This window comes from Hyperolius riggenbachi, chromosome 9 (genome assembly GCF_040937935.1).
Source record: "Hyperolius riggenbachi isolate aHypRig1 chromosome 9, aHypRig1.pri, whole genome shotgun sequence".
Classification (NCBI taxonomy): Eukaryota; Metazoa; Chordata; class Amphibia; order Anura; family Hyperoliidae; genus Hyperolius; species Hyperolius riggenbachi.
Genome location: NC_090654.1, coordinates 227,308,221 through 227,326,877, shown reverse-complemented (window position 1 = coordinate 227,326,877; position 18,657 = coordinate 227,308,221). Strand labels below are relative to the sequence as shown.

The 18,657-nt window shown below is 41.5% G+C and overlaps 1 protein-coding gene across 10 annotated transcripts in view; it reads right to left on the bottom strand.

Annotated features, from left to right (window-relative positions):
• Positions 1 to 18,657, bottom strand: part of PCNX1 (pecanex 1) — a 236,810-nt gene that overhangs the window by 61,337 nt on the left and 156,816 nt on the right. For 8 of the 10 annotated variants that reach the window (XM_068254088.1, XM_068254084.1, XM_068254087.1 and 5 more), the window contains 7 exons: positions 16,998 to 17,215; positions 12,034 to 12,187; positions 11,691 to 11,723; positions 11,428 to 11,599; positions 9,091 to 9,201; positions 6,563 to 6,654; positions 2,399 to 2,508 (listed from right to left, as the gene is read on the bottom strand). In XM_068254088.1, coding sequence (XP_068110189.1) covers positions 2,399 to 2,508; positions 6,563 to 6,654; positions 9,091 to 9,201; positions 11,428 to 11,599; positions 11,691 to 11,723; positions 12,034 to 12,187; positions 16,998 to 17,215 — 890 coding nt within the window. The remainder of the gene's footprint in view (positions 1 to 2,398; positions 2,509 to 6,562; positions 6,655 to 9,090; positions 9,202 to 11,427; positions 11,600 to 11,690; positions 11,724 to 12,033; positions 12,188 to 16,997; positions 17,216 to 18,657) is intronic. The other 2 variants (XM_068254086.1, XM_068254093.1) reach the window with 1 other exon arrangement.

Here is an 18,657-nt window from a genome sequence, read left to right as displayed (position 1 = left end):
CCTGTGATACAATGAGACCGGCCATGCTCTGTTTGTCATCATTACACAGGTAATCTCCAACTGCATCTCCACCCCGCAGCCTGTGAAAAATTCACTCCCCCCTCCCCTCTGCCTCTGAAATCTCTGACTAGTAACCTCTTCCTCCTCCTGCCCAGACTGAGCTCCCATAAGCCCTTGCTACATGGGTGAATGCCTTGGCGATTTGGAGAAGCTGTGGGTGAGGCTTGTTTAGTTTATAGGGAATTAGAGTATCAGTAACAAAACAAAAAAAAAAACTATTTGGCCTGAGGAATGCCCTATAAACTATATGTAAGGAACACAATTGTGCAATGAAAAAAAATTCATCTTGGATCCACTTTAATATACACGTGCCCGCCAATTCAAACATTTTCAAGCAAGCACTGTAAAAAACTCAAGTGCAGCATGGCCTTGTCTAACCCTGCAGGTATTACAGAGAAGTTCAATAAAAAAAAAACACAAAAAGTGCCACCTTACTGTGAATTTATAGAACATTGTTGTAGACCTTACATTAAAACGGCAGACTTTAGCAAAGCAACCATCACTAGTCAAAAGCAGGAAGCTGCCAAAGAAAGTTGCAAAAGAGCGCCCAGAACAGGTGAGGGCGCTGGCAATCACTGACCATGTAATTGCTCCTGGTTAGGCATGATCAAAGAGATGCAAATTCTTCTGAGTTTATGCAAATTTATATGCAGCGTCAAAATGGACTAATCAATTTAAACCTGGGTTTAAAAGGATTGGTCCATTTTGAAGCTGCAGATATTTGCATAAATGGGCATCAACTCCAAAATATTTGCATCTCATTGATCATCCCTACTCCTGGTCAGTGAGTCGCTTATGAGTTAAAGACCAACTAGACCCAGAATAGAAGTTAATACAATTTTGAACGCATGTTCAGTGTAAGTTAGAGCCCTGACACACCAGAATGTGTTGTGATTGTATTGACTTACATTAAAATTGCGGTAAAATCGCTAAACAATAGCCGCAATTGCAATTTTCAAAAAAACGTGATCGTGACAATTTCAGGCCTCTTTTACAGTGGGACGTTGCATTTGATGCGACGTTAAAATCACACAACATGCCCCTAACGCAGCGCGTGTAGGTTATAAAATTGGACGTTATTTTGCACTACATTACGTGTCTCTTGGTGCGCAGTTTTCGTTGCATACCGATGGAACGAAAACGGTGCATGTGTTACATTTAAGAAAACCTTACTGAGCATGTGCAACACACAACGCAGCACATTTATTGATAAACGCACAGCGTGCAGAACTTTCTAAATATTGCTACACGTTACACACAACGCAACGTGTGCACTGTGAATGTCGCACAGACTTTGTATTGCTGTGCGTTAGCTTGCGTTATAAATTTTTATAATGTGCAACTTTAACGTCCCACTGTGAAAGAGGCCTTAAGGTAAGTCAACAGAAGCATTTTTTTTTGTTTTTTTTTAAACGACTAACAAAACGCTCTTCGATGTGTCAGGGCCCTTACATTGCTGTTTAGTTTCAAATGGAAAAAGAAATATCTTCTGAGGCCTAGTGCCCACCAGAGCGTTTCGACTGCGGTTTGCGATCCGCTTGCGGGTGCGGATCCGCTAGGGTAATGTATTTCAATGGGCTGGTGCACACCAGAGCGGGAGGAGTTTTGCAGAAACGCATACTCCCGGGCTGCTGCAGATTTTGGATTGCGGATGCGTTTCTGCCTCAATGTTAAGTATAGGAAAAACGCAAACAGCTCTGAAAAACGGCACTTCAGAGCGGTTTGCCAGGCGGTTTTTGTTCCAGTAGCTGTTCAGTAACAGCTTTACTGTAACAATACATGAAATCTACTACACCAAAAACGCTTCCCAAAACCGCAAAACGCTAGCTGAAACGCTACAGAAAAATAAGAAAAAGTTTCAAAATCTGCTAGCATTTTGCAGATCTGCTAGCGTTTTTTGGTGTGCACCAGGCCTGACTGCTTTCTTGCAGTTTTACATGTGTCCATACAGGTGCAAGACTGATGCACTTGCCGACTCCTTGTTTAGAACAGGAGGTCTTCCTCTATATTACACAATCTACAGGAGACTGTCCCAGTATAGCGATTTACACAAGCTCCTGTCCATTCTTGTACATAAAACTGTACAGGCGAAAGTCAAAAAAATTTAAATATCGTGCTAAAGTCCCTTTATTTCAATAATTCAACTTAAAACTAATATATGACTAAGATATGAGATTCGAAACACAGGAGAAATGAACAGGATATCTATCTGCTGGGCATTCAGCTTTTGTAGCCTATGTGCTCTTTGGCATCTGCATGCTAGGCGTAATTACATACATTTAACCCCAGTACATCACCATTGTGCAGGTGTGTTTCCTTCCTTTCTCTTACTACTTACATGAGGACAGAGGGATCACTGCTCTGTCTGCTGAGATGGTAAGAAACAGCTACTAATACGCCACAGAAAATAGAGAACAATACAGGAACGTGTGGAGCGTCCCAAGGATCCTGAATACAAAACAGGAAAAAGCAAGTCACTTAAACTGCCAACAGGAAATTTTAATGCATCACTCAAAGTACACATGTGATGCCAAGACACACATTTACATGCATTGATAGAATATCAATTGAGATTTTAAGGGTGAACTGATTTTTTCAAATAACAGTGACACTACACACAAACTTGGTGTATGACTGGACGACTCTTGGAGGTGAAATGAGAAAAGGAGTACCAGTCAGTTGTGGAAATCTGAAACCAATCAGCTGTTTAATATTATATCCCGATAAAAGGATCTTATAACATTTACAAAGGCAAAGCAAGGTTAAAGTGACTTTTAGGGGAGGGGAATGGGGGATAATGTGTTGATTTGTTTCACTCAGTCATTTAATCTCTTAATTCAATGGGACAGCAATTGATTTACTATTGTCGAGACTGCAAATTCTATTTGCATTTTCTAAACTAAAGCTGGAATCAAACTGTGCAAGTTGCATAATGGATGCGTTATAATGTGTGTGAACTGCGAGGCGCACTGCAAGTGCACCTCGCACTAACAATCCATTACAATGCAGAGATGTAAACAGGCCCATAGAATTGTATGAGCACACTTATCTTCTGGATCCCAAGGAGGCATCCTACAGTGGTGGCTGGATAGTGTAATGGTTAAGGGCTCGGCCTCTAACATTGGAGACCTGGGTTCAAATTTCAGCTCTTCCTGTTCTGTAAGCCAGCACCTATTTAGTAGGAGACCTTGGGCAAGACTCAAACACTGCTACTGCCTATTGAGCGCGTCCTAGAGGCTGCAGCTTTGGTGCTTTGAGTCCACCAGGAGAAAAGTGTAATATAAATGCTCTGTGTCTTGTCTACAGCATCCACTGATCCCCCTGCAGACCCTCCAGATGATCAGGGCCTCCACTTCTGGCACGAGAGCAGGCGCATTGCAGCCACAAGAGCACTGGCTTGCCTGGGTAGTAGCATGGAACAGATTGTGCATGAGCGGCTTCGGCTTACCACGCATCCATAATGACGCAGACATAGTACTGCCGTGGTTGTGCTTGAAGAGCAGCGCAGCCATAATCATATTACCGACAAGCCCTTGTTTGTACTCTTTGGATTTTCTGAGAGCAGCAGCAGGGAATGTGAGGCAAGGGTTTAAGATCCAAAGGCTTCCCTCTCCTTAGGCATGTACATGATTTTTTATTTTATTATTTACGCCTCAGCTACACTAAGGGCCCGTTCAGACTGCGCGCGTTTCCAGTCGCGTTTTGGAAACGCGCGCAGGAAGCCGACACGCACGACAGACAGTGCATAGAGTGCACTGTCTGATGTTCACACTGCATGCGTTCTGGACCTGTGCGGTCCGGGAACGCATGCTGCACGCAAATTTTGTAAAAACGCGCGGCTGTCCCATTCCCTTTTCAGTGATGGGATCAGCCACGCAACGCACACAAACGCGGATTCAGTGCGTTCGTACGTGTTGCGTTCCGCACGCATGGCCATCTGCATTTGTGATCTGAACGGGCCCTTCGTGTTTGTGATGTGTTGCATGTGTGATTTTATACTTCCCTGTACTCACAAAATCAATCTCCAAAGATTACCGTATTTTTCGGCAAGCAGCAGCATGGCTCACCTAATACAAGGCTCCATCGGCGACCACAAACCTCTCTTCTATCTCATGGCTCCCCTAGTGCCGGCTTCTGCTGATCGTGTCATCAGCAGAAGCCAGCACTAGGGAAACAGTGAAGGAGAGGAAAGGTCTCTGATCGCCGCTGGAGCCTTGGATTAGGTGAGAGTGCTGCCGCTTCGGCTAGCTATACACTGGGGCAAAGGACATGAGGGGGAGCGGAGGGCACATTGGAGGACAATACTTGAGGAGAAGCTCCACAAAACTATCCTGGACCATGGATGCACCAGATTTAGTATATTTTTTTTCCCCTGATTTTTGCCCTCTAAACCTAGGTGCATCTTATAGTCCGAAGTGTTTTCGATATCGAAAAAATATGGTACCCAATTTGCCTCCCACGCAATCACCATATTAGACAAAGTTACCTATCTGAAACATGCTTGGATCTAACACAGGGCCAGATTTATCAAGAGTGTCTGAGACAAAATATTAGTAGGTTTTTAGAAATCCGTGCCGAACTGTCTCAGTCATCCTAAGAAATCACTAGATAGTGCAGATTCCTTCTTAAACTGTAAGGACTGGAAGGAGCTAGGAAGATATCTCAGGCAGTGCAGTGTGTGAGGGGAATTGCTGTTGCTGAGGTAACCAACACACCTGCTGTCAGCAAGCTCTGAGTGAGGGGGGAGGAGCCCTTCACAAAATCACATCTTGCCTGCACTGTCTTTAGAACTGCTAATGAGCACTTATCTGCAGCAGTTAAGGAATGGATTTGCACTTTTCTTAACTGTAGTGTAGCTCTAGAAAACCACCCTAAACTGCCACTATTACATAGGCTTTGGGAAGGTTCTTACTATCATGCAGAACTGTTCTTCTGCTGGTTAGAACAGTTTTAGAAGAAAAAACTGTCGGAAAAACTTTGATAAATCTGGCCCACAGACATCCATATATACTGGAGTGTTCTAACATGAAATCCAATGGAAAATATTTTCGGTACTTTTCCGTTAGCCGGGCGCATCCACAATAAAACTCCACCAGAATTACATCTTTCCCCACTATCCATGGCGGCCTGGAGGGGGAATAGTAATTATAGCCACCTAGTGGATGCACCCGGCTAACAGAAAAGTACAATATTTTCTGGTCCCGACAACACTAATTTTTTTTCAAAACATTTTTATTGGTGCACTCAAAGAAAAGAGATTAACACATAATTACATTTTTTCTCAAGCAGTATGTTGTTATAACATCGTTATATTGTTTGGAGAGTTATAAAACATAAGGGCAAAGAATAAGGTAGATGGTTTTAGTTCAAGACTTTATGAGTTGTCGGGCACTTCATTGTCAGTCCTTATCCAAATAATAGTCCCAAGTTATTAATGCCTCTCCTGTTTATCTTATCTCAATAATCACATATCAGTTACATTATCACATAACATTATCTCTAAGCTTCCATAAAACTTAACAGAACCAGAATAACCCCCTCCCCTCTCCCAACACTCCACACCTCCCCTTTCTCACTAGCTCAAGTATATCTGTCCCGCCAGTAATATCTGGCCAACTCATATTTCCAAAATTCCCAGGTTTCCCCCTATTTTATTTAGGAGATACCATGTTGTGTTCTCGAATGGTTTCATAAGATGATAAATTTGAGAGGTATTATAAAAGGTTTCAACATATTTCCTCCAGGTTTTGAAAAACTTTTGAATCCTTGTTTTATTATTTTTTTCCAGATTCAACTTTTCCATTTGGAGAAGATAGTCTACTAGCTCCCTTATCAATGTCATCGAAGGGGGCTCGGGCATTATCCAATGTTTTAATATTGCTTTTTGGGTTGCTAATAAATACATATGTTCAAACTTGGTAATTGGTGGAGAATTCTTCTCACTCTGCAGATCTTTAGCGTGAAATAAGCAAAAAAAGTGGGTCACTCTTCCTCTTGTACCCCGTTACTCTGTTCATATCCCGCAGAACATCTTCCCATACACTTCTAACCCCAGGGCAATCCCAGAGCATATGATTTAGATTAGGGACAGTGTCAGAACATTTCGGGCAGGATGCTGGATCTAGTTGTGGTTGTATTGTACTTTCTCCGGTTTTCATATGGTTATGTTTAAAAGGGCCTTGAATTGGAATATAGGCTCTATGGATAATTTTCAAAAACATTTCTCTCCAGTCTTCACTCATCATTACTTTCCTCACCGCTAGCCAACTACTTTGTGTGCTCTCTATAAACTGCTCTTTTGAAATCGACAGAAAATCTGCCCACTTATCTAAACATTTATTGTATCGATTAGGAATTATTACAGATTCTCTTAGAACCGAGTAGAGCCAAGAAAGTGATCGTTGTTCTTGTGGGTTTTTTAAGATGTCATCAAATATTTGACAACACTAATTTTATGGTCATGAATATGGTTTCAGCATTTTATCTCTCTGCAAGGACTTACCTTAAGAGCACCATAACACAGTCCATAAAGTAAAGCTACCGCCACAATGCTACGAATAAAGCTGTAAAGTGCTGCAAGCAGGCTGGTGGTAGCTGGAAAACAAGATTAAAAGGGGCTTTATTAGTTAAATCACAGAAAATGGCTCATACAACTTTGACTGTGGCCAGGCTGAATATAGATAGCCTACTATTAAGAATGGTTTCACTAAGGTCTTGCAATTTAAACTGAAGCAATAATCACTGATGAGATAAACAATTATATTTATCCTCCTACTCCAACAAATGACCAAGTACCTCATTTTGTTTACGTTTAAACATTTACAAAGTAGGTTGAATGTTTTACTGTCTAATTAGTGACAGCCTATTAAGTGACCAAGAGTAAGAAAAAAGGTCAACAGTTCATGTATTTTATTTCTCCCTGCTCACAGAAGTTGTATTCTGCCAGGAAATGTTTATGGCTGTACTTTGCTTATCAGTGATCCTATATTCCCGACAAGGTTTCAACAAAACTAAAAAGCTTGTCAGTTCCATGCCTAGAAATTAACTCTTTCAGGTAACAAAATAAAACAAGTGTAACGTTAATCTGTTTTGTAATGTATATAACAGAGGTTTATCTCATGTCACATATAGCCTCGGGTACACATTAAAGAGAGATTGCCAGCCACAAAATCAGATTCCTTTTACCCACTGCACTGTGTTTAGTATGTACTGCACCTTACCCTGCACTGCAAGATCTCCAATCTATTCAGAAATGTTTCTGCTGTCATAAATCTTATCTCAGTCACCCTGGCTCTATTTTTGCCATTGCCAACAAGAAGGAAGCTTGCCATTACCCTGCCAACATTCCTGCTCCTTACTGGTTGGCTGAGGGTAGTTAACGGAGCTGCTGAAATCTTATCTATGCTGTGCACACATGTGTTTACAAAGCAAGCTAGCTATGAAAGTGCAGTTTCTAGGAGAAGAAAAAAAGGGAGGAAATAACATCAGGATTGGCTTCAGTCAGAGGAAATCAAGATGGCAAATGCAAGTAACAGAATTCGCTTCATTTACTATAAGAGTTGCTGAAATCAAAATGTGGACAGTAGAACAAGTGGTTATCTACTTATAAATGTGTTTTTTTACTGGGATAGCTGCTTTAAAGGGATACTGTAGGGGGGGTCGGGGGAAAATGAGTTGAACTTACCCGGGGCTTCTAATGGTCCCCCGCAGGCATCCTGTGTTGGCGCAGCCACTCACCGATGCTCCGGCCCCGCCTCCAGTTCACTTCTGGAATTTCTGACTTTAAAGTCAGAAAACCACTGCGCCTGCGTTGCCGTGTCCTCACTCCCGCTGATGTCACCAGGAGCGTACTACGCAGGCGCAGACCATACTGGGCCTGCGCTGTGCGCTCTTGGTGACATCAGCGGGAGTGAGGACACGGCAACGCAGGCGCAGTGGTTTTCAGACTTCAAAGTCTGAAATTCCAGAAGTGAACCGGAGGCGGGGCCGGAGCATCGGTGAGTGGCTGCGCCAACACAGGATGTCTGCGGGTCACCGTTAGAAGCCCCGGGTAAGTTCAACTCATTTTCCCCGACCCCCCTACAGTATCCCTTTAAAGAAAAAAGTGTCTTAAGTGTCTGCTAGACACTCTTATATTAAGTATATACAAAGATTTAGAAAAGCTGTCACCAGATCACATGAGAAGCACTTTGGGGTAGGGAAAAAATAACTATTACACACTATTCCAGTGTGCAAATGAGTAAATCTTTAAAAGTATTTGGATATACACAATATAAAATACACAATACAAATGACAGCTGAAATAAATATGACAAAACAAATAGACCCGCACCAAGCACCTGTAGTCAGTGTGTTATCAACCTCAGGGAATATCAAGAAAAGATTTCCCTTTGAGAAATTAGGCAATTCGACAGCACCACTGAGCACACAAAAATGCATTTAATTCAACAAAACCAAATGCAAACGGTATATACACAGCAAGGTTAAAAAAGATGTAAATAAAAAAAAAAAACATATAGCTGATCCTGTGCTGCATGCAAATATATTTTAAATGTATATATGTATTTGGTTTGTTGTATTAAACTTTTGTACTATTGCTCAGTGGTGCTGTCTAATTGCCTCAATTCCCCAGGGTACTATTTCTTGAAATATATAGGACATTCAAATCTGAAATACAGAAAAATGCCGAGAAGGGGATGCACACTGTATGCCCCAATTTCCGTTACTTTGTAGACAGCCCTTTCTATTTTAATATTTTTTTTAAATGCCTCTAAAATAAATTCAAAGCAAAGAGAAGAAAAGGGCATAAAAAACAAACAACAAAAACCCACAACAGACCATTCTTTCTGCCCCCTTTACTGCTGTAGCTGACAGAGACTAACCATTTCTCCCAGAGCTCAGACACCCTATCATTTGGGCGGCTGCATTTACTGGCTCTGGATTTGTCAAACATTAGCATTCATCCAAGCCACAAAAAGTTGATATATCTCAGGATAAATTTCATCTCCTAGTGCAGAAAGTGGAGCTTACCGTTTCCACCAAATACGTGAATGTCCACTTGTTCACACAAGTACATGACAAAAGTGTTCACCTGAGGCAGGAGACCGATGAAAAACACAACTGGAAAACAGAGTGTGAACACTGTGGAACAGAAACACATTGAAATATTTATGAGCCGGATGACTAGTAAGAAAATTTCTGTATAAAAGCAAATTTATTACCGCAAAAGCAAAAAAAAAAAAAAAAAGTAACAAAACTAGTGCTGCATACACACTTGAGATAAAAGTCTTTGGAAAAGGCAAGATCACAGACCAATTTTACCCCATTCCATGTAGTATGAGAGCCATACGCTACATAGTCTATTCTATGGAGCTGCACTCCCCATCAGATAAAATCTTTGCAAGATGCTACACACAAAGATGCTGTACAGACATAAAAGATCAGTATCTGCAAAAGATCTGTTCCTGCAAAAGATCCATTCCTGCAAAATGCATTCATAGTCTATGAGATCTGCAGATCCTCATACACACCTTGTTTAACAGGCAATCATCTGCAGATCATCTGCAGATCTGAAAATCCATCCTGGTGGATCTGATCTGCAGATGATTGCCTGTTAAACAAGGTGTGTATGATGGTCTGCAGATCTCGTAGACAATGAATGCATTTTGCAGGAATGGATCTTTTGCAGTAAGAGATCTTTTGCAGATAATTATCTTTTGAATGTATACGGGCATCTTTGTGTTCAGCATCTTGCAAAGATTTTATCTGATGGGGAGTTCAGCTCCATAGAATAGACTGTAGGTATGGCTCTCATACTACATGGAATGGGGTAAAATTGGTCTGTGATCTTTCCTTTTCCAAAGACTTATCTCAAGTGTGTATGCAGCATTAGGTTTCACTGAATACAACTTTGAAGGTATATTATAAGCGTTACTATCCTAAAATTAAATATTTAACATATAATATAATATCCTAAATTAACCCACATATTACACAGCACTGTAAATTAAAGTCAATTTCCAAGCCAAGCCTAAAAAAAAAAAAAAAATGCCATCTACGGCCTGGTGCACACCAAGAGCACTTGTGAGCGCTTTTAAAATTGGTAGCCTTTCGAAAAGCCCTTAGATAATGTGTTTGCATAGGCTTGTTTATACCAGAGCGATGTGAGTTTTATCTCCCAAACGCGGGTCCTGCAGCAATTTGGAGGCAATTACGCCTCAATGTAAAGTATAGGAAAAGTAGAAAATCGCTCTAAAAAGCGCTGAACAGAGCAATTTTTCGCCCAAAGCTGTTCACTTCCATAACAAAGTTTGCAAGAACTACAAAATCATCACAACAAACGCTCCAAAATTGATGGGCATAAATAGGAAATCCCTTGGCACATGTCTAGCATCACTTAAAAAAAAACACAACAAAAACGCCAAGTGTTTGCGATTACACTCATCGATCTCTGGTGTGCACTAGGCCTTAGGCTAGTTTCACACTGGGGTGTTTCAGTGTACACCTGTAAAAATCAGGATCGCAAAGCAATAGAGAAAAGCAACAGTGAATTACTATACAGGACAAGCCTGAAAAATATACAGGGATAATGTTTGTGCATTTTTATTTTTTCAATGAAGTGCACAGATGGAAATGCTAAAATGGGCCTTGCACATGAAGCTATAAGCCCTTGCGAATTGCAAACATACATAAAAAAAAAAAAAAAACCCCGAGTGGGAATGAGCCATTAACAAGTACATATTTGACACGGTGCACCCAAACTAAAGCTCAGATGAAAAATCACATACTTGCCTAAGAGGGAAGTCTCTGGATCCTATATATAGGCTTCCCACTGTGTCCTTCAGTCCCCCTGTCGATGCTCACGGAGCCCACAAAAATTACTGACAAGGGCTAAACGTTCTAATCGGGGTCGCACAGTCGCACCAGCACAGTAAGCCTGAACCACTCGTGCACGGGCAGCTCTGTGCTACTGCAGAGGCACAGCCACGGTTGTGCCAGAAAAGGAGCGCTGCTCCAATCAGCTTAAGGATTCCAGACAGCGGCGAAGGAGCAGAGGATCCAGATGATTCCCTCACCTCAGGTAAGCACGTGATTTTTCACCAGAGCTTCGGCTCGGGTTTGCGTTAAGATGTTACTTGCAACAGTGTTTCATACATACATACTGTAACAGTGTCAGAAAACACTGCTATATAATCATCTGTTTCAAAACGTTTCTGTAAAAAAGTGCATACAAGCAATCAGCCACACAACAGGGAAGATCATGTTTATTTCATGTACACATGCTGCAAAGACCTTTGTAATTTATAACAACAACTGCATTATAAAAAAAAAAAAATGAGGACAACGAGGAAATATATGAGCACTCACCAATAACTAAATCCCTGGCTGAGATGAGGAGCAGAGGATTGGTGAAAGCCATTCCATACAGCTTGTATTTGGTAGCTGAAAGGTTTTTGCTTCCATAATCCAGTAACCAAATAAGGCCACAACAGGCACAGAAGTAAACAGGCCTACTATAGGCTATGATACGGTTATGGCCCTGGAAAAGGGGTCAAGAAAATATTTGTTACTATTAAAATTGTTAAAAAATTAAACAGGGTATGAGGGCTCTTCTCAACACAAATACTTACATGTCTGGGGGAAGAAGAATCGGGTTGAACACTCTGTAATTAAAGTGTAAATTGATCATTTTAGATGGGACTGAACATCACAAACCAAGAGAAAAAAAATAAAATGTCAAAGCAACAAAAGGAACGTAGAAAAGCAATCTTCAGGCAAATCAATTGATATATATACGACAACCCCCTAAATATAAATACATTTATACCCAATACAAAATTAAGGCTGCCACCAAAAAGATTACAGCTGCTTCTATAACCAAACATTTAACAGAATTACAATCAACATAAAAAAATGGAAACTAAAAAAACAAAACAAAACAAAAAAGCAAAAAGAGAAAAAAAGCCTACTCACCTTGAGGAGAGAGTACTGGCAACTGGCTATAACGAGACAAAACTGAAAGACCCAGATATCTTTGAAGAAGCCTTCTGTGAGAAGCACAGAGCCCAGAAAGGCAACTAACACAGCAAGAGTAATAGCCAGCACGTTTTCTAGGATCTCCCTATTCCTGGAAAACAGAGAATTCAAATATATAAATGATTTAATTTATGTAATAAAGCTGAAAATACAAAATGTATTGTGAAGCAATCCGTATCCATTTATCAATTCAAACATCTTAACCAAAAAAATGCTTCTGCACTTAAGAACAACTTTTAATAAAAATATACAAATTCACACCTTACAAGATCAACTGGATCTTGCATGGATCAAACCACTTCAGCTTATAGGTTAAGGAAATTCAATCTCCGTTTAAAGGGATACTTGAGCCATTGATAAAAAAAATCATTTTACTCACCTGGGGCTTCTACCAGCCCCCTGCAGCCGTCCCTTGCCCTCGCAGGCTGCATGGGGTTGGTAGAAGCCCCAGGTGAGTAAAACTGATTTTTTTATCAATGGCTCCAGTATCCCTTTAACGTGAACACATGTGTATATTTTTGCTTGTAGGGAGGGCTGAGAAGTTATTATATTGTTAAGGCATGAAAACATCTCCTGCAGGGAAGAGCAAGGATGCTTGCAGAGTGCCGAGTGTGCGATACGAGAGTGGGATATGCAGAGTTAACTCGCCTGGCTTCCAGTGCGCTCCATCGGTGTACACTTCTGCATTCTCAGTGGGAATTTCTAGCTCTGCATGCAGAAGTGAATGCCGAAGGAATGCAGGTGGAAGCCAGGTGAGTTACCCCCGCACATCCTGCTCTCGTCTCCCACACTTTGCAGGACATTCTTTTCATGAGAGTATTCTTGCTCATCCTTAAAGTGAACCTTAAGTCGGGAAAAAAAAAATGAGTTTTACTCACCTGGGGCTTCTACCAGCCCCCTGCAGCAGTCCTGTGCCGTCGCAGCCACTCACTAATCCTCTGGTCCCCCGCTGCCAGCTAGTTTCGTTTTTGCCGACAAGCCCGTCAGGATTGGCCACGCGTAGCTTTTTCCACATTCCCAACTGCAAATAGTGCTATTGCCGCCGCTCTGTCCCTGCCGCCTCTGTGACGGCAGAGCACTGTGAGCCGAACAGGAGCAGTTTTCATTGGCTCCTGGCCCTGTCATTCCTGTAAGCCGTTCCCATTGGCTTACATTAAGTGACAGGGTCAGGAGCCAATGAAAGCGGCTCCTGACCGGCGCACAGCGCTCTGCCGTCATAGCGACGGCAGAGAGAGCAGCCTGTGGTGGGGACAGAGCGGCGTGACCGGCGGGAGCGACGGATTATTGCAGCGATTCGTCGGAAAGCGGCGGTTTACTGTACCAGCATCCTCTGGTCCTTAAGGGGGCAGAGGGTGCTGGTACTGAAGTGGTTAATCTCCTGTGAGAAAATTCATTATTAAGGTTTACTGATGCAAGGACCAGGAATCCAAAGTAAGTCCTACTTTAGTACGTAATGGATAACAAAAATGAAAATCTTGATTGACAAATCAAACCGCACCACTTAACCCATCAGTTTTGAGCAGAAATCTGATCCAATGTACAAATGAACAACTGGCCATCTAGTTTTGCATTTTTGCAGTACAAAGCTATGTGGCAATGGATCCTGTGATGCGCTTCTCCACACCCAGCGAAAATATACCTCTACCAATTCATTTTAAAGCGGAATAAAAGCCAGCATTTCTGCTTTGCTCTAAAAAAATAATTTACAGCATATTATATACTACCATCATTTTTTTTTTTTTACTAGACCAGCATTCAAAGGGTTACACACAGGGCTGGAAAGTTCAGTGCTCTAAATGTGGACACGTGGGAAGTGTAGCTTATGTTATCTTGTATAGACAAAAACACACTTCGTGCTGGCACTGGCCCTTTTAAGAGATCCAATATAATTGTGACACAAACCAGGTCGCCACCTCTTTCAATAATGTAAACAAACCACCAAGAGGCAGGCGCTCACAGTTGTACACAATGTTGGCTTAGTACTGGTAATTCATGTGTCATAAAGAGTCCAATACACATCCCCCATCAGTCCCCAAATGTCCACAGAATATCTCAAATTGTTGTTATCGCATCAAGTTTCAATCCTCCTCTCAGAAGTCCATCAATAAATACAAAGACAGAGCAGCCGTCACCACACCCGAGTGAGTACCACTCACCGTGTGTTAAGACCTTGCCAGGTCAAGATTCGCCTCTGGGACCGTTACAGGTCGTCCCCCACCGCTCCCGGCAGTCTCCCCTTCACTTCCAGTAGCTTCACCTTCCTCCACACTTGCACCTCAATAAAAACGCCTCAACATAGCGTAATACTGTAGCTTTAATTAAAACTTTTAAAAACAATTGCACTTACAATATTTCTGTTGCATCAAGAGCGTAGAGTTTTGTCCACACGGGCTCTCCCCCGTATTGTTGGCCGGCTGGCATGCGCAATCCCTGCAGCTGGAGGGTCCTGACCGCCGCGCGCTCGGTTCCGCTCTCCTCCTTGCCCGGGTCACGCCGCTCAGCTCGTGGGTTACTGCGTGAGTGTCTTCCGCGTCTAAGCCCCGCCTGACATGTTTCGTCACAATTGACTCATCAGAAGCTCCTGATGAGTCAATTGTGACGAAACATGTCAGGCGGGGCTTAGACGCGGAAGACACTCACGCAGTAACCCACGAGCTGAGCGGCGTGACCCGGGCAAGGAGGAGAGCGGAACCGAGCGCGCGGCGGTCAGGACCCTCCAGCTGCAGGGATTGCGCATGCCAGCCGGCCAACAATACGGGGGAGAGCCCGTGTGGACAAAACTCTACGCTCTTGATGCAACAGAAATATTGTAAGTGCAATTGTTTTTAAAAGTTTTAATTAAAGCTACAGTATTACGCTATGTTGAGGCGTTTTTATTGAGGTGCAAGTGTGGAGGAAGGTGAAGCTACTGGAAGTGAAGGGGAGACTGCCGGGAGCGGTGGGGGACGACCTGTAACGGTCCCAGAGGCGAATCTTGACCTGGCAATAGGTCTTAACACACGGTGAGTGGCATCCACTCGGGTGTGGTGACGGCTGCCCTGTCTCTGTATTTATTGATGGACTTCTGAGAGGAGGATTGAAACTTGATGCGATAACAACAATTTGAGATATTTTGTGGACATTTGGGGACTGATGGGGGATGTGTATTGGACTCTTTATGACACATGAATTACCAGTACTAAGCCAACATTGTGTACAACTGTGAGCGCCTGCCTCTTGGTGGTTTGTTTATGTTATCTTGTGTTTACTTAAATGTATCCTGTGAGGAATGTGACACATTCTCTGACTGTGCAGAAGCTGCTGGACACAGACAGACTCAAAGCATTTCTGAATTCAATACATAATGAATAAAACCAGTTATAAATAAAATGCAAAGTCAGCTCACAAGGCAAAAAAACTGTACTTTTGGAAACGTATAATTTCTAAATTAATAATACTTATGCACAAATGCAAATATGATAACCATATGGCATATAAAAAGTAGAAAAACATGTTTTTATTGAATATTATGTCAGGGTTTTATACCGCTTTAACTGATACTCAGAAATCAGCAGGTCTAAGGGTAATAACAGATCACTGGCAAATTACACCAAACTGATCAGTTTTGGTGTACTGTAGAGGAATCTCAGATCGGGGCAACAGAAACTCAGCATAGGAGTAAATCAGAGGCTACCTCCAGCAAATATGATGTCAAATTAACTAATAATTTGAGAGATACATGCTGCATAATTCTGCACATTCTCTACTTTTCCAAATGTATCCTCCAAGTAGAATTCATAGAGTAGCACAATTTATCAAGTGATCAACCTGTGCTTCCGAATGGCTGGTTACACCATTTGTCCTCTGATTGGCTGGTTACATCATGTCTAACTTTTGCTTCCTGTATAGGATGATTACAACCATCCAAAGTAGTACATGTTTATTCACCAGATAAATCGGTCATGTGGATCTTCACAGATTTTTCTTGATGGAGAAATTCAAGAGACATTGGCCTCGATTCATCAAGACTTATCGAATTGGTTAACGACAGTTTGGTAAAATACCGAATTCGTTAAGTTGATTTCAGGATTCATCAAATTTATCTACAGCTGTTAGCGAGCATTCGGTAATAATTTGTTAGTGATGCGTTAAAACGGAAGAAAGTGCAATTCATGAAAATGAAAGTGGGTGTGGTTTATCGTTAAATTTAGGATTAGTTATCTCCTTCACTGCTCTGTCGTTAATCCTGTCAGATCATTGCTGACAGAGAAGATGGAGCCATTTGAAGTGGTTATGTATCAGCTGAGAGTGATTCAAAGGTGCAGAAGGGCAAGAATAAGGTCTAGAATTATATCAATTTGCAAGAGAATAGATTTATTTGCTATAACAGGACATCTGCATTTCTCTTGAATCATTTTGTAAGAGAACACAGGCAGTGCCAGGGTTAACTAATTTGCTAGCTGCACTATATTTTTTTTTAGAAAAGGCTCCGATCAAATTGTGGGATTGTCCCAAGCCACTTACAGAATCCTGGTCCAGGTGTTAAGCCCTATTCAGAATGTTACTACGTAGTGTTCAAAGGACTGCCTTTTACCCACAATTCCATGGGAATCTTATGGCCTTGTGTTAAATTACCGCTGTAAAATGAAAATATCGACACGTTACCGAATGGTTACCGAATTCTTATCGAATTCACACCGAATAAGGAAAAACCTTGATGAATACAACTAGAAATCGCTAAACTTCGAATTCGGTAATTTAACAAACTGGAAAAAGTTATCTCAAAGAGAATGATGAATCGAGGCCTCTGTCCTTGAAATTATTTTGACATACAGTTTCCAAAAAACACTACAAATTGCATAATGGAACCACAAGAAAAATAAAATACAGACAAGTTCATGTGAAGTGTGTAATTTCCATACCTGTCAAACAAGGCCAGGAGTGTCAGCCTGTCAAAGTTGATTCCAACCCACAGCTTGGGCAATATCCAGAGGCGGTAGTAGTGTTTTATTTTGTGGGCTGCCTGCTCCTGTGGCTGCATCTGATCCTGCAGATCAGGGCTTAAGTCGATGTCCTGCTGCTCTAACAAATCTGTGTCTATGGTCAGCAGCCTGTTTAATCGAATCTGAGGGAGAGAGAGCTACCAGAGATTCAGAAGGAGAGACAGAAAATCCATAAACTGTATCAAAGGATTACATAAGCTAAAACTTGAAGCCCAACTAAACCCTACATGGAACATAGCAAGCATACCATTAGCAATCAGCATGATAAGTTCATATTAATCACAGATAGAAAAAATATGTGCTGAACAGGGCACCTGTTTCATGGGCCAATAGCTGGGAAGTGCAGCATAAGGGCTGGTGCACACCAAGAGCGCTTCTGAGTGCTTTCCAAATCGCCAGCGCTGTGAAAAGCACTTGGCTAATGTAACCCTATAAGAATGTTCCCACACCAGCCTTGTGATTTTTTTTTTAAATCACAAACATGCCAGATGCAGTATTTTTTTTTGGAGCGATTCAGTTTGAATGAATGAGCAAAACCGCTCATTTAAAAATCGCTCTGAAAATCTCTCTACAAAAACGCAAATGCTAAGCACTAGCGATTCCAATTGCGATTTTAGTGTGCACTAGCCCTAACTTGCCTTCTCACCACTCTGAAATGAACTGTGGGGCAGGTCAGTTTGATGTGACTAGGTATGGTCCTGCCTAGGAAAAGTTAAGCCCAATCTACACGATACGATTCTTTATACAATTCGATTACGATTCTATTTACGATTCTATTAAATCCGACATGTCCGATTAGGATTCAATTTGATAAAATTTGATTTGCCATTTTTTGCAATGGCAAATCGAATTGAATCTAATCGAACATATCGGATATTTAATCGAATCTTAAATAGAATCGTAATCGAATCGTACAAAGAATCTTATCGTGTAAATTGGGCTTTAGAGAGAAGCGTGTGATCAGCTGATAAATTTGTAAGCATCTGATTTGCTTGACATAAACATGTGTTAAACCAGGAAGTCATCACAGGAAATTAGAACAAATCTATCAGCTAATCAAAATAATCACATGCTTCTCCACAAGTTCTCCTAGGCAGGGCCATCCCTCGATGTGACCAAATGATACAAAAATTAAACAGATACCAGGCTACATTTTGTAAGAATCCCTGCATTAGGGTAAAAGCCATTTGTCTATACGAGGAAATGGGATTGGTAGCTAACGGAGTAGTAGCAATCAATTGAAAGACTCAGCAAATAATGTTAAAGCTATGAAAGGTCTCAAAGCACAGCTACCCCAAGGAATTTTCCATCTCAAAAGCTAACTCAGATTTTTACTAGTTCAGTTTTGGGTTTAGTTGGGCAAGTTTTGTCAGAACGCAAATGCTTCACCCCCAAAAAAATTCTGTAAATAACTATTTTGGGGATAGTAAGAAAACATTACACGATTTCCCCAACTGAAACTGACGTTTGTGTGAATGTGCTAGTGAAGACCGTGTTCGGAACACAAGTCATTTTAATGTTAAGCATATATTACAACAAAGCTATTACAAAGGAAACAACACACAGTATATATTAACTT